Source organism: Lepeophtheirus salmonis, chromosome 5, assembly GCF_016086655.4.
Source record: "Lepeophtheirus salmonis chromosome 5, UVic_Lsal_1.4, whole genome shotgun sequence".
Taxonomy (NCBI): domain Eukaryota; kingdom Metazoa; phylum Arthropoda; class Copepoda; order Siphonostomatoida; family Caligidae; genus Lepeophtheirus; species Lepeophtheirus salmonis.
In genome coordinates, this window is record NC_052135.2 from 36,573,962 (window position 1) to 36,592,743 (window position 18,782).

The 18,782-nt window shown below is 29.5% G+C and overlaps 1 protein-coding gene across 11 annotated transcripts in view; it reads left to right on the top strand.

The window, feature by feature from the left end:
• Window positions 1–15,581, top strand: part of LOC121119102 (RNA-binding protein 24) — a 32,609-nt gene extending 17,028 nt beyond the window's left edge. For 5 of the 11 annotated variants that reach the window (XM_071888641.1, XM_071888642.1, XM_040713720.2 and 2 more), the window contains 4 exons: window positions 1,203–1,257; window positions 4,018–4,176; window positions 5,414–5,676; window positions 13,630–15,581. In XM_071888641.1, coding sequence (XP_071744742.1) covers window positions 1,203–1,257; window positions 4,018–4,176; window positions 5,414–5,676; window positions 13,630–13,817 — 665 coding nt within the window. In that variant the 3' untranslated portion in view covers window positions 13,818–15,581. Of the gene's footprint in view, window positions 1–1,202; window positions 1,258–4,017; window positions 4,177–5,413; window positions 5,677–8,353; window positions 8,448–13,629 lie in introns of all 11 variants that reach the window. The other 6 variants (XR_011780211.1, XR_011780212.1, XR_011780210.1 and 3 more) reach the window with 2 other exon arrangements.
• The last annotated feature ends 3,201 nt before the right edge of the window (window positions 15,582–18,782 follow it).

An 18,782-nucleotide genomic window follows, 5' to 3' on the forward strand; every position in this document is an offset into this window, starting at 1 on the left:
GTACACTCGCCACCTACAAATATTTACTGTTTCAGCGATATAATATATTTAGTTTGTTTGTGAAAGGTATAACGCTTGAAGCATTTTGCGTGTTTCATCAAAGAATTTACATCTAATTTTGCCCTAAAAATTTAATTCAGTGCTCCAAAACACTTGAAATATTGACCAAGGCATACGTTGAAACTCGATTGAGTAAAAATATATATATATTTATTGAATCAGGAGTTCTTACCAAATGGTCGAAAAACAATTCATGGCTTTTGCATCACGATAATGTCACTGATCTCTATTTTTGCTTGGAAAATATTTTTTGCCCAAAAACAATACCACAATCATGCCTCCACCATATTCATCGGATTTGGCCATATTTGACTTTTTCTTCTTCACAAAACTGTAGAGATCTTTAAAAGGAAGATGATTAGGTGCAATTGAGGGGAATAAGACTGCATCGCTGGAAGAGCTCAAGGCTATTCCTAAAAGTGCTTATGGTAAGTGCTTCGAGGATTAAAAAAAGAATTAACACAAGTGTATTGTATCTGAGGGGGACTACTTTGAAGGGGGCAAACATACATATTGATGAATAAATAAATATTTTCACCTACGAATACAAAGTCATCTAATTTTTGAGAAACAACTCGTATGAAGATTTTTTTTTTTGATCAATATCCTCTGGGTTGAACTATATACGTGTTAGTTGTCCATAAAGTCATCTATTTGCATAAAATATACTCCAAATTTGATATGTATCTCTTAATGGGAAGTGAATTGGTCGCACATTGTCCAGCCAATTATTTCAAGGGTCAAATTCAAAAAAGTTTAGGAACTACTGTTTTATGGGATTGTTTTTGCTTCCAATTCGGGCACGTCCTTAAAATTCCTTGGCATAAACTGGACTGGACGTCAAAATTTTGGGACCGGTACATCACTAGTTCAATGTTTTGCATACACAGTACCAAATTAAAAGATAAAGTGTTATCCGTCAAAAATATAATAATATATTTCCCATCAGCCTCACCCTAATGTACACATTATAAAAAATGCTCTCTCAGTTAAGTGCTTTCATTTACGTTTTCATATGCATACATATTTGTTCTGTACGTACATTTGCACTGAATAGTAAGGAATTTACCATTCGTTATTATTAATGATGATGAAGCTACAACATTAACGACCTTTTCTCTCTTTTTCTTCTTCTTTTATAGGTCTAACTCTGGGATCACTTAGACAGTATCCTACATTACTGCAGGGGCATATTGGGTAAGAGAAAAAACATCAGTATAAATAATAAAAATATTTTCCTCAACTTATTGTAAGAGTACTTTTTTTTGTGTAAACTCTCAACTCCACCCAAAAGTGTACTATTATTTCTTAATAATATCAAAAATCCTTGTTTTATTTATATATATACATATATGTTGTGATTTATGTACAAATTACCAATTCTACGTCTTATTACGCTGAAATGTAATTTTCGTCATCAATCATTGGATGACGTACTTTAAATTATATTATCATTTGATTTTTTATCAATTTAAATTCCGCATTTATTATTCTTTTATGAATAATATAACCTTGGACATTTGACCTTTTTAATGTGCTACATTATATGGACCAGTTAGTGATTTTCATTTTTTTTTTAAATAATAAATTACATCATTAATATATCAACCATCAATTGAACATTCAATTATTTCATATCTTTATCACAAGTAGGTTCTAAATGTGGGTTACCCATAGAGATAAAATACAGAGAGTGCTTCTTACGCTCCCCAAAAGCAAGGGAAATTTTTGAAACCAAAAGTTAGTTGACCAAAACAATGCAAAATAGAGTCACTCGAAATCTTGTATGGAATCATCCTATACTTTTATAAAAGCTAAAAACCTCTGTGAAGAAAAGTATAACAAAATATAAAATACAGTGGTGAACATAAAAATAATTGAAGCTCCCTCTATGTCAACATATTCTTATTTGTTACAACTTGAATATTTTGGCAATTACGATGGGGTCAACTTATTGTTCAAATCTTCACTTTATGTTTTTATTCTTTATGGGGTAACCACATCAATTATGCGTGTACAACCAATGTATTTCAAAAAAGAATTGCATAATATAATCTTCAAACCTCAAGAACGCTCCCTAAGAAAGTAAAGAGGTTCTATAATTTAAAATACTTTTCTTTTTTTGGCAAAAGAAAATGCACTGTATTTTTGTGCTTTCAAAATTTAATTGGCAGTTTCCCGCCTTCACACAAAACATCTTTTGAATCATATAACCTCTGTATTTTGAAAGGGAGAATGGTCGAGGTTTGAAGGTTACAATATGCAAAATTCTGAGAAATAAATTGTCTATTGGCCATTCCTAAAATATGTACTTTTACAGGAATGATAGATTTGGTAACCCACGTTCAATTCTTGAAACATTTTTAGATTGCAACTTGCACACAACATATATATATATCTTTTATTTAATTTTGCAGTGTGTCATTTTTTTTTGGTTTGTAAATTAACTTGTTCATTTATCAACATTAATTTTTCATTTATTTGTTATTCAGTTTCTTATAATTCAATTGTGAATTTTTTATTTCATTTAACTATTATCAAACTGTTATTGGATAACATTTAACTATTGACTTCTGTGTTCTTAGTTTCTATAAAATAATAATGATACATTACAGCAGTTGTTTTTTTTTTTCTTGTGCACCTTTGTCTGAATACATATTTTTATATATATTATACATTTTTAAATATTTCCTTCTTTGTAAATATTTTGTGAGACTTGTCAGCTTTAAATTTCACGGTTTTTGTTCTCTCTTTTTTTCTTACTTGTATTTTTGGGAAGGGATTTTTCTGTGTTGCTAATTTTGTATCTTTGTTGTATAGTACCAACTTACGAAAGTTATGCACAAACAAAAACCAAACAGATTGACTATTTTATATAATGGATACATACTAGTGTTGAGACTCGATACGAGATCAAATTTTTCCCCTGATTATGTCTTAAATGTTTTTATCTGGACCAGTTTGATAATCCAGATCACAGTTTCAAAAACTATGGACAGAAATTTCCTTTTTAAGAATTTTTCTTTTACATAACAGTTCGTTTTTAAATTAACTTGTTAATACGTCAACATTAACATAATGATAAGAGTAAAAATTGTTTTTGATTCTTCTAATGACTTTTCATTTATTTTTTATTATGGAATTAATTATAAAAACAAATATTAACAAAAATTATTATGATTAATTTTCGGTTAAAAAAATTATTTTATTGTTATCATTTTGTGAGACTAGTGTTGTCACGATACAAGATATCCGTTTCGGTTCCACTACCAAAATTTGGTATTCTTTATTTAGATAATTTTTATAATTCTATTTTTAGTACTTTTTTGATTTAAAAATAAGACAAAAATGTCATTCCGTGCAATTCACATGCACTTACCGATGATTTTTTTTTTTTTTGTTGGTTCTAGCTGCAAAATTAAGTAAGTTTTTTATAATGTAGAAGGTTACGAGAGCACTGCAAATACCGGTACTAATACCAATTTAGTATATTACCTTTTTTAAAACGTCAGTACTCACTATAGTAACGGTATACCGAACAACACTGATTTATCAGGATTGAATTAGTTTGATTTAACAAAAATTAGAATGGTTTCAGACTGAGACCCAACACTATTACACTCCTAAAATCCTGAGTATTTTTCCAATAAATATTGGAGATAAGAAAGGCGTTCTAGAGATATCAATTATATGGAGGTAGATGATATTTTTTATTAAATATAAAAATAAATGTGTTATTCCCTATTTATTTTGTTTTTTGTGGTTTGTTTCGTGATACTTTCATCAAAATATACATAAATATTTCATACATACATCAAATATAGAAACCTGAAAGGAAAATATTAATTCATAGGGCGTGATCGAATTTTAAAGCTGACACTGAATGAGTTTCGACCCATCATTTTCTCTCTTCATTTTTTTAACAAGTCCCCCAAAACTGAATGATTTTTATTTCAGCGATTATTCGGCCTTAGCCGCTGCAGGACAATTAGCGGTCAACCCAACGGCTGGTGCCACAGCATTAACTGCAGCTGTTAATAGTCCAGCAGTTTCAACGGCCTCACTAGGCCCAGGAAAAGCCAGAAGCAGCATGTCACTTCAGCTCATGTCTGGCAGGTAAGACTGACAACATCTACAACCTAGTTCCAAAAATAATAAAATAAAATATTTATTATTTTTATCAATATTTATTTCCCTTTTTTAATTAAATAATTATAATTATTGATATCCTCATACATTTTCCCTTTCTATTTTTTTCTTACTAGTTATGACGCGACCCCATTCCTTTCCTTCTATTTTCAAATTAAACAAATTAATACATACTCAATTAACTACTTACCCAGTAATAGATAAAATAACGCCGAGTTTGAGAGACACGTGACGGTAACCCAATGACAATATATATCATACATAATATCATAGTTATTAGTATATTTTTTAAAAGCTTTTTTTCTCTTATTTACCTACGTTCATTGCGCTCGCATATCTTTCTAACAATTTTTTTATTTATTACAAACTTACCTTAATCAATATATGTACACATATCATCATCATCATCATAATAATATATTTAAAAAGATGAAGAATCGTCTGGACTTGTTCAGTGTCTTATTTTTTTTTTCTTTTTGTTTTTCCTTTCCTTCCTTTTTGGTTTTTTTCCTTTTTTGTAATTACATCTTAATATAATATAAGAAAAAGTATTTTAAACGCGAATATAATCCAACATAAGTGTCTTTGTTTCATACATATATATTTTTGAGTGGTTTTTCAACCTGTGTGACTTTTTTGTGTGTGCTAATTATTATTAGTGAGGATTTGGCCAAATGTTTATATTGGTTGCCCTAATGGATCACTTATTTAACTTATTAGAACATACTATTTGCATTTCCCCCTTCAAATGTTGTAAATAAATACGTTAAATATTCATGCATCCATGTTATGTTATATTGAGACAACATGCATATTTTTTCTGAGCATCTCAATAATATTCACACTTTCTAATAATATTGAGAAATAAACAGATTACTTACATATTTACCTACTTAACATATGTATATTTTCAATATATACAAGGTACATGGAATGAACTTTTATTTAGTATAACAACCATTGGACGTTATCAGATACTCATTTAAAGAGTATTCAGTATTCTCAAAAACAAGTGATTATTTATTTTCTTTTGACTTAATTAATAATACCATCTAAATCACTACATATCTAACATATAACATACTCATCCAGATTTCTAACTAACTCCATAATACCCCAACATCCTCATGCAAACATCAAAGCATGGACTATTCTATAACAATGATTAATATATGCATATATTTATTTATATTTCTGTCTTCAGGCTCCCACAAAACTCTGCATCCACAGCAAATCCGTACCTTCAGTCCCTCTATGCGAATCCCTATGCCCTTCAAGCTAATCAAGCTGGTCTCATTTCTCTAGCTGCTCAGAATCCTTTAGCCTCTGCTGCATCCACTGGGAATCCTTTATTAGACGCTTATGCGAATCAATATGCAGCTGCACTTGCAGCAGCTGCGGCTGCCTATGGTAATCCAGGGACAATGGCCGACTATCGTCTTGATACATCACAACAGGCTGCTGCCGGTAAGTTTTTATTCTTACTTTCTTATTAAAATCCAAATTTACAGTGTTTTTCTTTAAAGAAATGTATAGCATTTGATATGTTTTTATGGGGTTAGAAGGGAAAAGGTCGTTCATTCTTCTTTTTGCTATTCTACTTCTTCTTAAAGAGTAACAACCAGCCATTTATTATAGAGAATGGGAGAATAATCCTAAAATTAGGATTGATTAATGTGATCAGTATAGAGAGGAAAACTAATTACTTTTTTATTATTATTATTTTACTTTTATTCTGGACTTGTTTTCATTTGATAAGCAGTAGATGTGAAATAAAGAGGTCGTTTAATATCTTTTTAGGAACACTCAGGAAATTAATGTAATTTATATAATAAAATAAATCTTCTTTCTTTGTTATTTAAACAACCTTTCATCAATATATGTACATATGTCGTGTATGTATATGTTGTAACTTGCTTTTGTAAATTGTACAAGTTAGAACCATAAAGCTAGATTAATCATGTAGATTATATTTTTCATGAGAATAATGCAAAAGTTGAATATTCCTTGGATGTTCAATATACTAGTGATGTAATTTGTGTTTATTTTGATGAAAATCACGAATTAAAATTTTTTCTGTGTTACATTGTAAAGTTCAAATGTCCACCGTTATATTACTTTTAAATGTGCTTTAAATTATTAATTTATAAACGATCAAATTAGTAGGTAATTAAGAATACTTATTTTATTATTAAGTTAGGGATTTTCAGACAAAGAAATTACAACATGTATACAACATATACATAAGTCTTGATCCTATTACGGAATTATGTACTAATATAGGGTCATATCTCCTTTTATCACCGTTCGTAATTTGCTTTCGTCTTTTTGTGACTGATAGAGTAATGAAATTCCTTGCTGTCTTTTAGATGTGTAAAGATTTTTCGGTAGGGTATTTTAATTTACATAGGATAGTACTCATTGGATCTTTTCTAACATGGAACACAAATATATCATTTTTTTATCATATTTAAAAGTGTTGGATTCGAGTAATAGTCGAGCTCGGAGCATAAAAATCAACTTTACAAAAAAAAAATTACTCGAACTTGCTTCAAATATTACTTACAAACTTGACTAAACTCCAAATATCAGAGTATAGTAGATTAATGTCATCTCCAGTTGTTTCTACGTTTTGCAGTCACATTTTTGGCTGGAGATTTATTATTAAGTCTAATTCCTGCCTGGTTTTTTGACTCCCTTATATTGAGGTTGAGTAGATAATGAATTACTGTTTTACTATCATAATATCTTCAACTAAAGAATAATTCTTCTATAATGATTTTACATTTAGACTAAACAGATCCGTCGTCTTAACAAGAATCCCTTATAATTATTTAAGACTTGAGTGTATTTCACTTCCACATAAGTTTTTTCCTAGTATAATGCACAACCAGCATTATATTTTAAATACTATGCTAGTCAGGGATGTTAAAATTGTCCCAATCCTCGTGAATATGCATTTAAAAAAAAGTATACGTTGATAAGCTGCAAGGCATTAATGATCTAATTAATTATTTCTCCCTATTTTGAAAATTCAAACATATTGGCGAGTTTGAAGCACTTTACTTTATTTTGTGATATTTTTCAGTGGATATGCCGTCTATCAAAGTTGCCAACAAATACTTTTCTTTTTAATTTACACTCACGAGGAATTAGATATTTTCCTACGTTTGATGATAATTATCATTAATTAATTATGATTTACCCTAGTCAAACTGACTAAAGGGAGATTACCTCATATATCCTGCGTGTACACGTCTAAGTATATATATATATATATATTTATAAATGACATTTTCATGATATCAACTTTTCTCCTGTTATCATTTATAAATACAAGGGTGGTTAGAAAAGTTTCCCACCTAAAAAAGATACAAGTCATGTTTTCTCAATTTTTTATTTCATTTTTCAACATAGTCTCCTTGTATATCTAGTCTAGTATATCACTTCTCCCAGCGATGATCCCATCTTTGTAACTCCTCCAAATAGTATTCAATATTTTTCTGTCAAAATAATTGTTCACAAGACATTTTTTGTTTTTGGCTCGATTTCACCGAGTTGGATTGACTAAGAAGCGACAAATTTTAATACAACAATCCTTTATATGTTTAATATTGTTTGAATCCATTTAAAAGTAACACTCTAAAAACAAAAGTTTAATGACAGCTCGATATTTAGTTTTATCCATTTCACAAAACTCTCACATCAACTCACTCAAACGACTGTTACATAAAGACTGCAAATTCAAAATGGCTGAAATTTTGGTAAGTAATTGTCAACTGATGATTGATAGATGTTACTAGCTTTACTGTACGTGTTCTGTCATCTTCACGTAGGGTTTGGAAACTTTTCAGACAACCCTCCTATATATATATATATACACATTGACGTGTACACGAAGAATGGATGTGGTAACCCGCCTCTAATTGGTAAACTTGAATTATATCTATTCAATAAAAAAATATTTTTATTTCTCTGATGTTTTTACTCGAACTCAACTTGAATCCATATTTTATTACTCGAACTCGATAGTTATAACTCAAATCCAACACTAATAGTTTATATACATTTGTATTAAGAAATCAAAAGCCTACTACATACATGCATCTATTGATGATTTTTTTCTCTCTCCCATCTATTAAAGCAAATGAAGGATACGGATATATTTATGAGTGATGAAACTGTGATAAAAAAATATCTTTTATATAAAGCAATCTGTGATTGAAGAAGCACTTAAGGTAATGATGACCCCTGTTACAGTATATGTATATATACAATATACATCCATATTTCGGAGTGCTTTGATTTTTTATTTTTTTATCTGCGTAAGAATATTGCAATATCAATCAAACTCTGATGAAGTCTTTCAAACTGGCGGGTTGTCAATAGTAGAGAAAGTTTTAAATCCTTTTACAATATGACCTTATAGAGGACATTATTATATATATACTCCTTGCATGATATGTACTTGCTAAGAGCTTACATATAATAGTTATTTTTTACAAGAGCTAGATGAAGAGACAAACGATACTTTATCAGAAGTTAATTGATAATCTTTTTCTTCTTTTTTCGATGAACTGTTATTTTTTTTTTTTTTTAAATAGATAGTTGTTGAGTTTTTAATGCTTTTCTTTCAAATTAATAATCACTAAATACAGTAGAATTGGAATATCTTGAATAAAAGAACCTGGCTCTTTCTCACATACCTATATGGTGACTTAACATGAAAACAATCTTCAAAATAATCATATAATCCAATATTTCATAAACATGCCTTTATCAAATATTACAATTGCATTCGTATTTCTGATATGAGATACCCAAGAACGTCAACTACAGTTTAAAGCCTTCATTTTATATAAATAATTTAATTTAACCCTGATGGCCCTTTCAAATAAAATCTTTCCAGTTTTTTCATTGTGATAATGATGTGTTTGCTAATTTAAAAGCCTTTGCAGGGTCTCAAAATGACACGTCAGAATAATTTGCTAATTAAAATTGGCGATAATTCATTGAAAATACAAATCTAATCTAAAAAGGACAAAAATTATTTTAGTTTGTTTTTGTGTTGACGAGCCACAAAGGTTGTAGTTAAATATCTTTACTTTCCTCGAATCCTGCCTTATAAATTGAATAGGTTATTTTCAACACTTTATATAATTTATTCCATTAATTAAGGCAATAAAACGTTTATTATTTTTTTATAACAACATTTTGTTTTTGTTTCAACTTCTAGAATCTTCAATAAATAAAATATAGATTATGAGTTGCATAAATTTATGGCAGAATTTGAAGATTTTTTTGAAATTAAAAAAAATAAAATAATACAATGAATTTTTTTTGTATAAGCCTCTATTTTCTAAAATTATATGTACTACGCTGGTATTGAATAACATTGTGCTATAGTGATATTTCAAAATTGTGCCAGAAGATGCAAATTTTCTTTATAAATTTTATTTTATAACGATTAAATAAAAGATTTGTCAAATAGGGCATGAATAGATTGGTAAAAGCCACAATAAATTAAGTAATGGAAAAAATCATTTTATGTACTCTTCCGAATAAACTCAACATAAAAAAATGTATGAAATTTGACCAAATTTTGAGACTTGAACATTTTTAACCTAGAGCAGTGATTTGTTGAAAGCAAACGAGTATTTTTTCTTTCTTTTAAAACGGTAATAGAATCAAAAATAATTTTTTTGATTGTTCATATTTCGAACCAAATTGACTGATGATCCCCTTAAGTTCAAGTGATCCAATTTCTACTGTATATATTAATTACATGCATAAAACGTATACTTTTTTTTTAGAATATTTGTAATTTCCTTTAAGACAGTGTTTCTATTTTTAAAGAATCATGTTGTTGTTTTTTTCATTTTTGATTGCTGTTTTTAACACATCCTATGGCAAGTTGTGTTTTCTTTCACTTTTTTTTTTTTACACATTTCTGACAAGCTTGCATAAACATACATGAAGGGCATAAAAACCCTCCTTCATGGATAATGCGCGTGGAGAAAGCTAATAATATAGTATAATCATAATAACACATTACATTAATTTTTATTTTTAAAAAAGCGTCGATTCCCTTTTTTTGGATTTTGGAATAGTTCCAAAAAGAAATATATAGTATATAGTTCATCAATGTCTTCTTTTATTTAACAAGAAAGACAACATATCTACAAAGAAATTCCTCCTTGTTTGGTTTGATATTTTTATAGATTTGGAACCTATATATACTGGGAGCGTACATAAAAATGTTCATCTTAATAAACTACGACAATATAAGTGATATATAATATTTCATAAATAAATTATATATCTCATCAACAAGAGTCTTTCGACTCCGTCCCTAAATATGGTAGAATCTTGTGTTGGGTTTAGGTCTGAAATTGTTATGTTTTTAATTAATTCCATCCAACTTCGATATGGATCGAAAGTAAAAATTCTGGAGTAAAATTTGGTCTTGATTATTTATTTCTTTAGTTAAGTCACTTGAGGAATAAAAATGGCGTCTTTAAAAAAAAATAAAAACTGAAGACCGAACCAAAAAAAAATCGGTCTAGGACAAAGTTCCGACACAATTACAAACTTCATGCACACTATAATCCGGATCACTTTTTTGTCAATTGCAGTCTATATTTAGACCCTCTCAGTTCCTAATCCCCATTTTTTTGAACTGTTGTAATCACTTAACAGAGCAGACATTCATTCCACCAATCTTGGAAATATCTTTTTGATCCAGAATGTTTTTTTGCCTTTGTTTTAGTAGTTTACTTATTTTCACTAGTCAGATTTTGATCAAGCTTTTGAAAAGAAAGCTTCATTGTTGATAAATAAAGAGTATTAAACAGATTTACATTTTTCATTGCCAAATAACAAACCATTTAGTTGGACATTTTTACGAACGCACTCTGTATATATACATATATATTGGCATGAAATGGATTATGAGAATTTTAAAGATGTTGTTGTGGCTGTTATTATTATTGACTGATTGATTTTGTGTATTTGTTTTATGTTCACTCATTTTTATTATTTAATATTATTCAATTTCTTCAAAGGAAAAAAGACGTTATTTTATTATTATAGTGATTTAGACTTTTTATTTATTTTCTTTTGTTAAGTTTTCGTTTTCTGAAATCTTGAGGTTGTTTTTTGTTGTCCCTTAAATTATTCCTATAATTTGAAGCGCATGTGTTAGACAAGTTATATATGAGTGAGTTATATTAGAGGAGCAATCCATCTTTCCCTATGGTGTTATCATGATTTTAGTTACTTTTATATTTCTACACAAAATAATGTACTATTAAATTTATGTTCAATGTTTGAGTTTTTTAAGTACGTTACTACATACAAATCCATTTTTAGTATAGGAGTACATAAATATAATATGCGTATAAAATTAGCTATTTTGCGTTTATTTATTTTATATTTTGCGTGTATGTCTGTGATTCTCATTTAATTGCGTACGATTGTATTTTTTTGGGTGTTGCAAATGAAATCACACACACTTCCGTTTAGTTGCACACACTTAGGACCCGACCGATTTCTTGGAGTTGTATATTACTGAGTGCGTAATTGAAAACTATAATTTTGAATCTGAAATTTTAACAAGTTTAAGTTCGGAAACTGGGGGAGCTACATAGACTGAAATTTGGTTGGCACATTTGTTATCATTTCTCATCTTCAATGTAGACTCCATTTACCTTTATAATGGCTGAATGCGTCGCTGGAACCTTTGACATGGGATATTTATGTAATTGGGTCCATTTGAGTTCCAATGCTCATCAACAGAAACCCTGAGAAGTTCAAGCGGGTCGGCATCTGGCCACATTGTTTTCAGCGAGAATGGTCTCCAAAAAGGACTGTGTAACCTTTGCTGTGTCTGCCAGGGAACCATCTTGGCGAAGCTCGTTTCGATCCAATACCATCATTAACGGACTTATTGACCTTGTCAATAGCCTACCTGCTTACTTAAGTCAAGTGTTGGATCACTGTTTTGTTGTGTGATCTGCGTGAAATAGAACAGCAGTCTCTATTATTTTGTCTCTTTTTGAGGCCATCAAAGGGAAGTAAAAACAAACAGTTTGTGAGCAGGTGGGAGGAATTATCAATTATCTCATGTGTCTTCCTCATTCCTGTCTTTTATAAATGCCCAAATTCCAACTAAACATCCCGTAGTTGCTAATTGGCCAAATTGCTCGGTTAATATAGAGCGTTTTCTCTGACACCATAAATCTTCAAACATCATAATTGAAGGTCACGCCATAACGGGGACTTAGAGTTGATATATTACATATATTATTATTGGTTACATTTTCAATAAATCTTATTGGAAATGCCTTTAAATGAACTGAATACTAATTGATAACCATTTCGATAACATTAATTATTAAATTAAATATAATTAGAAAGTACTGAAAATCTCTTTGAAATGACTAGATTTTTGCAATTTATTTTGTTCATGATCGATTAGAAGTAAGAAAAATATCTGATCCTTGCAAATGACAAAGTTAATTTATCGGCTACATTATATTAACAAAAATGTATAATGGTAGAATATCATAAATATAAGGATCGGATATATAATTAAACATAACGTTTGAGATATGTATTTAGCATAAACAGAAAGGCATTAGTCCATTTTATGTGTCAGTCCCATTTTTACATCCAAATGCACGAGAAGAGTTCATCATTTTTCTTAGTATTAATAATACAATGGTTTTTAATACGTTGTTTTGGGCCTGTAAGTTGGGCGAACTTAACAATGCTGATGTTAGATGAAAACTCTCTATTAATGGATATGTTATGTTCCGTAGGATCCATCATACATTTTTTTGGAAATAAAAAAAAAACCAAATCCACATCTTTTTTCTTCAGAAAGTGTTATAATTTATTTTTTGACCATGAAATTCTACTTCATTTTTTAGGTTTATACAATCACTTTTAAAAATCATGATTTTGAAAAAATTATCATGATTTATGGAGCAAAACTTTTAATTAATCACTAAAAAAATTATAAATATATTTGCACGGAGGTATTTAATTGAATAGCTGCTTTGCTACGGGGACAAAGAAAAAATAAACAGTTACTGTATTAATTCATCTTCGGTTTAACCCCTCGAACTATTCACATCGGTCTGGTCCTAATTAAATCACGTAACCATTGATACATACACACACAGCCCTCAAAGTGGAAGACAGCTACAAATTGGATTTATCTTTATCATTTACCTTCATTTAGTTCTTTCTAATCATTTTGTTGAAGTGAAATTAAAATCAATCTCTAATCACATCTACATAATAATAATCCTAATAATCTATGTGAATTTTTGCAAAATTATAAATTTATATAGAAATAAATTCATTTTTTTTTAATATTTCTTTTTTTCCTTTCATGTCCTCCTTTTTCAAAAGGTATGTCCGCACCTGGAAACTATATTCAAGCTGGCTATGCAGCTTATGCTCCTATTGGGCAAATACCGGCCGCTTATGCAGCTGCTCCAACGGTTGCTAGCTCTGTGTCTGTAAGTCAATCTTCAAACGTTGCTGCAGCGGCTGCTGCAGCTGCAAATGCTGTTGTCACAGATGCGAGAATACAATGAAAGCAAAGATCACGAATTATTACATAGGAAAAAAGAAGGAATGGTGATGATGATTCAGTCCAGGATGTGTAGCAAAATCTCTCTCTCTCTTTCTCCAATGATGACATCACACACACAATTGACAATCACATATCAGAAAACTTTATTATTACAATTACATATTAAAATTATTAACATTATTCCTTCAATCTCTAGCCCCACCCCTTTTATAATGGATAGGCAAACAACAATTATTGGCACAAACAAAAATATATGTTTATTATCCTCACACCCCCACACCCCCCTCACCCTCCCACAATTACTCTTGACTCTGAGAAGATTTCACTAAAGCAATGAGTTGTTGATTAATAATTAATAAACTAGTCATATAATAATATTATAATTAATTATTATTTACATGAGTTTTGATCAAAAGTTCCCTCATCACCAATAGTAATCTGGAACACGCAACAACGACGAGTGCCTCCCATTAATAAATGCCCCCTCTCTCAGTCCAAGGAATACTCTATATATGGAAAATTCATTTTTTTTTTCTTCCTTTTTCATCAACTTAAGGCTTTTTTTTCTATTTGATGGAATAGTTATGAAATGAAAGAAAAATTACATTAAAACCATTGTGTTATGAATGTCTAAAAGAGAAATTTATTAATTAATACATTTATTAGTATTAGTGATGTTCGGTATATCGTAATACACAGGTACTGACACGTTTAAAACGGTAAATTGATATTCGAACCGGTTTTTTGTATCACTGTTATATCATAAAAACTGTCCACCAGTTGACATTACCTCCACATTTTCGTTCTAGTGGCCCTTATAAAACATTGCAAGAATGAAAATAGTTTTGTCTAACGTAATCTAACTTATGGGCTAGCCTCATACCGCCACTCCAAATGAACACTCATGTCCTTAAAACATTTATAGAATTTTTTTTAATAAAATTCAATTCCCTCTTTCATTTCATAGTAAAAAAGTAGCCTTATTTTGGGGAAAAAAATGGAAAGGGAAAAAAGAGTGCACGTTCTATGTATACGAGAGTATGCCTTGTCCAGTCTCATACAAACAAATGTGTTGTTATAGATACAAACAACGAATTTAAAGTGCCTTTATAAACATTTTATAGTTATTATTCTTATTATTGACACAAATTGTATTCTTCTCCTAATATCCAATCAAGGGAAAAATTAGTGAATGCATAAAAAAATTTAAACATTTGTACATTTATGTTTAAAAAAAAAAATTAGTTTATTTATGTAGAAACAATCACTTTTTTAAAAGGAAATTTCTTTTAATCAATATTCTCTTTTTAATAAGTATTTATATTATGTATAAATAAATTTACCTGTAATTACTATCAACTTTCTGTACAAAAAAAAAAAAAAACCCTAAAAAAATCCAAAAAAAAAATCGTTGATACCAAAAAACAAACAACCATTATTTCTTTTTTCATTTGTTGGCCGTAAGTAAGTGCAATTTATTTACCAAAATGCAAATACTATAAAAATTATATTCATACATATTTATTTCTATATATTTACATAATGTTCAATGATTATATTCAAATCAAGAATATACACACAAAAAAAAATTAAGTATGTTTCGACCCAGTGTCGAATTTTAAAATTAGTTCTGTAAATAATCCACTGATTACATAATATTATATAATTAATTAAATGATATCATATTAAATATTATAGATTTTAATGTATCACGTACTACATACACACATTAAAAAAGACAAATAAATAAGAGTAAATCGAACAATGAAGTTGTATTTTTGTTGATTCCTGGATTAGAAATATGTATTTCTATATATTTCCTAAATTGTGACTCATAATTATTTTTTTTTCACTCAATGGAGACGCGTGTTTTTGCTATTAACAAGTGTAAATCATGATAGAATGTATTTCATAGGAAATAGTAGGACTGATTTTGAAGGGAAAAGTATAGTCCTTGTGGCTTCATAGCTTTAAATTATGTTTTTAAAAGTAGTGTTGGATTGAAAATTACTCAAACTCGAAAAAACTATACTCAATGTGCGTAAGTTCTCGCCCCGTTTTTTCATAGAAAAAGAAATATACTCTATTTAGTTGGACTTCAAAGAAGATTCCTAGGTTAGAGTGAGGAAATGCAACACTATAATGTTTACTTATAATTAATAAGTGCAACTCTATCTGAACAATTAAAGGAACATTTAAAAAATCAATTTAAAACCTAAATTTCGACAATTTTTTTGAGATCCTGGGACTCAAAAGAGCTGTGTAATAAAGCAACGAAAAAATTATGGAAAATGAAATGTCTAAAAGCCAACTCCACTCAACCAAATCGCATAATACCCAAATGGCATAGCCTTGACAATACTACAATGATTTTATACCGGTTTCGAACATGGCTACCATGGTGGTCATTCATCTTTTGGAAACCCCACTAATAGCCTACATCTTAATAGAGCAATTAACTTGTATAGACTATGACAGTTACGAAGGGGGAAGAGTTAACTAACGAAGACATATGGATAGGAGTAACTAGGGCTGCAGGAGGGCAATACATAACAGGTCATTGAACCCTTTTGGTTAAAGCTAACTAACTCAAACTTGCTCTAAAGCTTTTTTTTTATTGGAAAATTGAATTTTACTTAAATTCAAATAATTATAAAAACTTGAGTATTTATTGGTCCAAATTCAAGAATTGTATTACTTAAAAAAACAGTAAAAAACTACAAATGCCCCTTTCTTATTAATAGGAGAGATGATGTATTAATATTTTAATGTAACAAGTATCATAGTTGAAACATTAATTTTGGAATCCTTGATTTGAGGAGTTTGACAGTTTTTATGACTTAAAAGCTTCATGGATACCATTCTAAGTATTGTATTAATTGAGCATAAAACATAAATACAATAGAATTTCTTACTTATAACTAGAGATGGGATTTTTGTAAGAGCACAGGGAGAAGGCGGGAGCGAGACATACTATGATACTGAATTAAGACTGTTGTTAATATAGACTTCCTGTTAAATGATATTTGTTTTTTTCTAGATTTAAAATAGCATTAGTACAGGGAAATATAAATTATAATTATATTTAAATTCATATTTTTTAAGTTTATTATGCATTTTTAAATTAATTTGAACCAAAGATAGGCAAGAATTATTCTTTTGGTGGGAGATGTTAGCACATCCACGGCTTATTAAAAGATAATTAAAGAAGAAGAAAAAGCACACGCATTAACCTTTTTTCATTGTCTAATCACCAAAAGTTTTTTCTTTACACTGATCCCTTATAGACTTATAATCTACTTGTATAATACTCAATCAGTGTTGGGTTTCTATTTGGAAATACTATAGGTAGTATGAGAACTATAAAATTTTAACTAATTCGATCAGATCGATCTTGCAATTACATTACATATACAAAAAAATCGATCTTGATTTAAATTTTTTTTTAAAAGAGAGGGAAAAGGAAAATTTATAAACTTATTTTGTTGAAAAAGATAATGTCTTTCGATGATTTTAATTTCAATCCACGGTTTGAATTTCAGTCTGAACCAAAGCATTGTTCCGAATTTATCAATAAAACTCAATCTAACAAAAAAAATATTATTTTTAGAAAAATAATTTCGTATTTTTTGCTTAATTCCAAGGCTTTATAAGAAGTAATCATCCAATTTAAGCCGAGCTTAAATTCCCCATGTCCCTATTTGAAAAAACTCGGGCAATCATTTTTCACAGGCCTCTATTGAGGCCAAATTTGTACCCCCAAGCTCGTTGGCCATGAACAGGTAGTAGTCACTTGTTTCCAGTTCCGGACTGTTGGAAGGATGCATTAGAACTAAGCTTTCGGAGCTTCTGTAGGGGCATCAAAGATGTGTTCGGCCTTGCGTTGTATTGATAAAATACGATTCCTCTCCTATTTGTGATTCTTTTTGTATCCAGCCTTCTGAAAAAAGTTCAAAACGGTTTTATGTTGGATGTTCAGCTCCTGGGCAATGCTACGACAGCTAGAATCTCGATATTTTCCATGATTTTGTCGCTTTTGACACATTTTCCCTTTTCAGGTGGTAAAAATGGGAATATGGCAAATTTCTTCCTTTGAGACCTCCATACTCGATGCATGATAATTCACAGCTGAATCATCCTAGCGCAATACTATCAAAAACAGTACGCAGTATACACTAACACCTTCAAAATATTTTATTGTTTGATCCGATTTGACTAATAATAAACATGATTTACTTATTTTTAAAAAAGAGTGGGAAGTAAGAAATTAATTTTTCCTAAACCTATTATTTTATCTGCAAAGATGTTTGACAGAGTCCTCTAAGTGAAAAACATACGTAAATGTTATTTGTTATTTTATAATATTTTCATTCAGGGAGTTGTACTATTTTACCACAAGACGATCTATCCCTTTGTTTACAAACGAATATAAATAAACTAAATAAACAACGCTTATGCCCCATTCAGACCCAACTGAAAAAAAGAAATAGTTATTGGACCGTAGTTTCAACACTGCAAATACGACTTCGACACTACGCATAACTCAAAAATTCAAACTCCACAGTACTGAAACTGTAGATTCGGATCCAACACTAATTAGTTCGTACAGATGTTGAAGCTACAACGTACAACATACTTTCAAGGACAAAGAGTCAAATCATATTAATATATAATCTACGGATTGTGTGAAGTCATTCTCTTCTCTCTAGATAAAGAACAAATGATAGTCTAATCTATATAATAATATACCATGAAGTCGTTATTAGCTTTTACATATTGTATACATATAACCACTCATGAAGAAGTGTTAAGATTAATGGCCAAATTTGTATTCAAAAACGTTGAATGAGTGGAGGAAATTATTCCATACATTTTTAAAAAAAAGTAGTAATATTATACCGATTGATCATATTTTTTTCGTTCCCAACATTATTTAGTTTAGAGAGTTAGTTTCTTTGATAATATT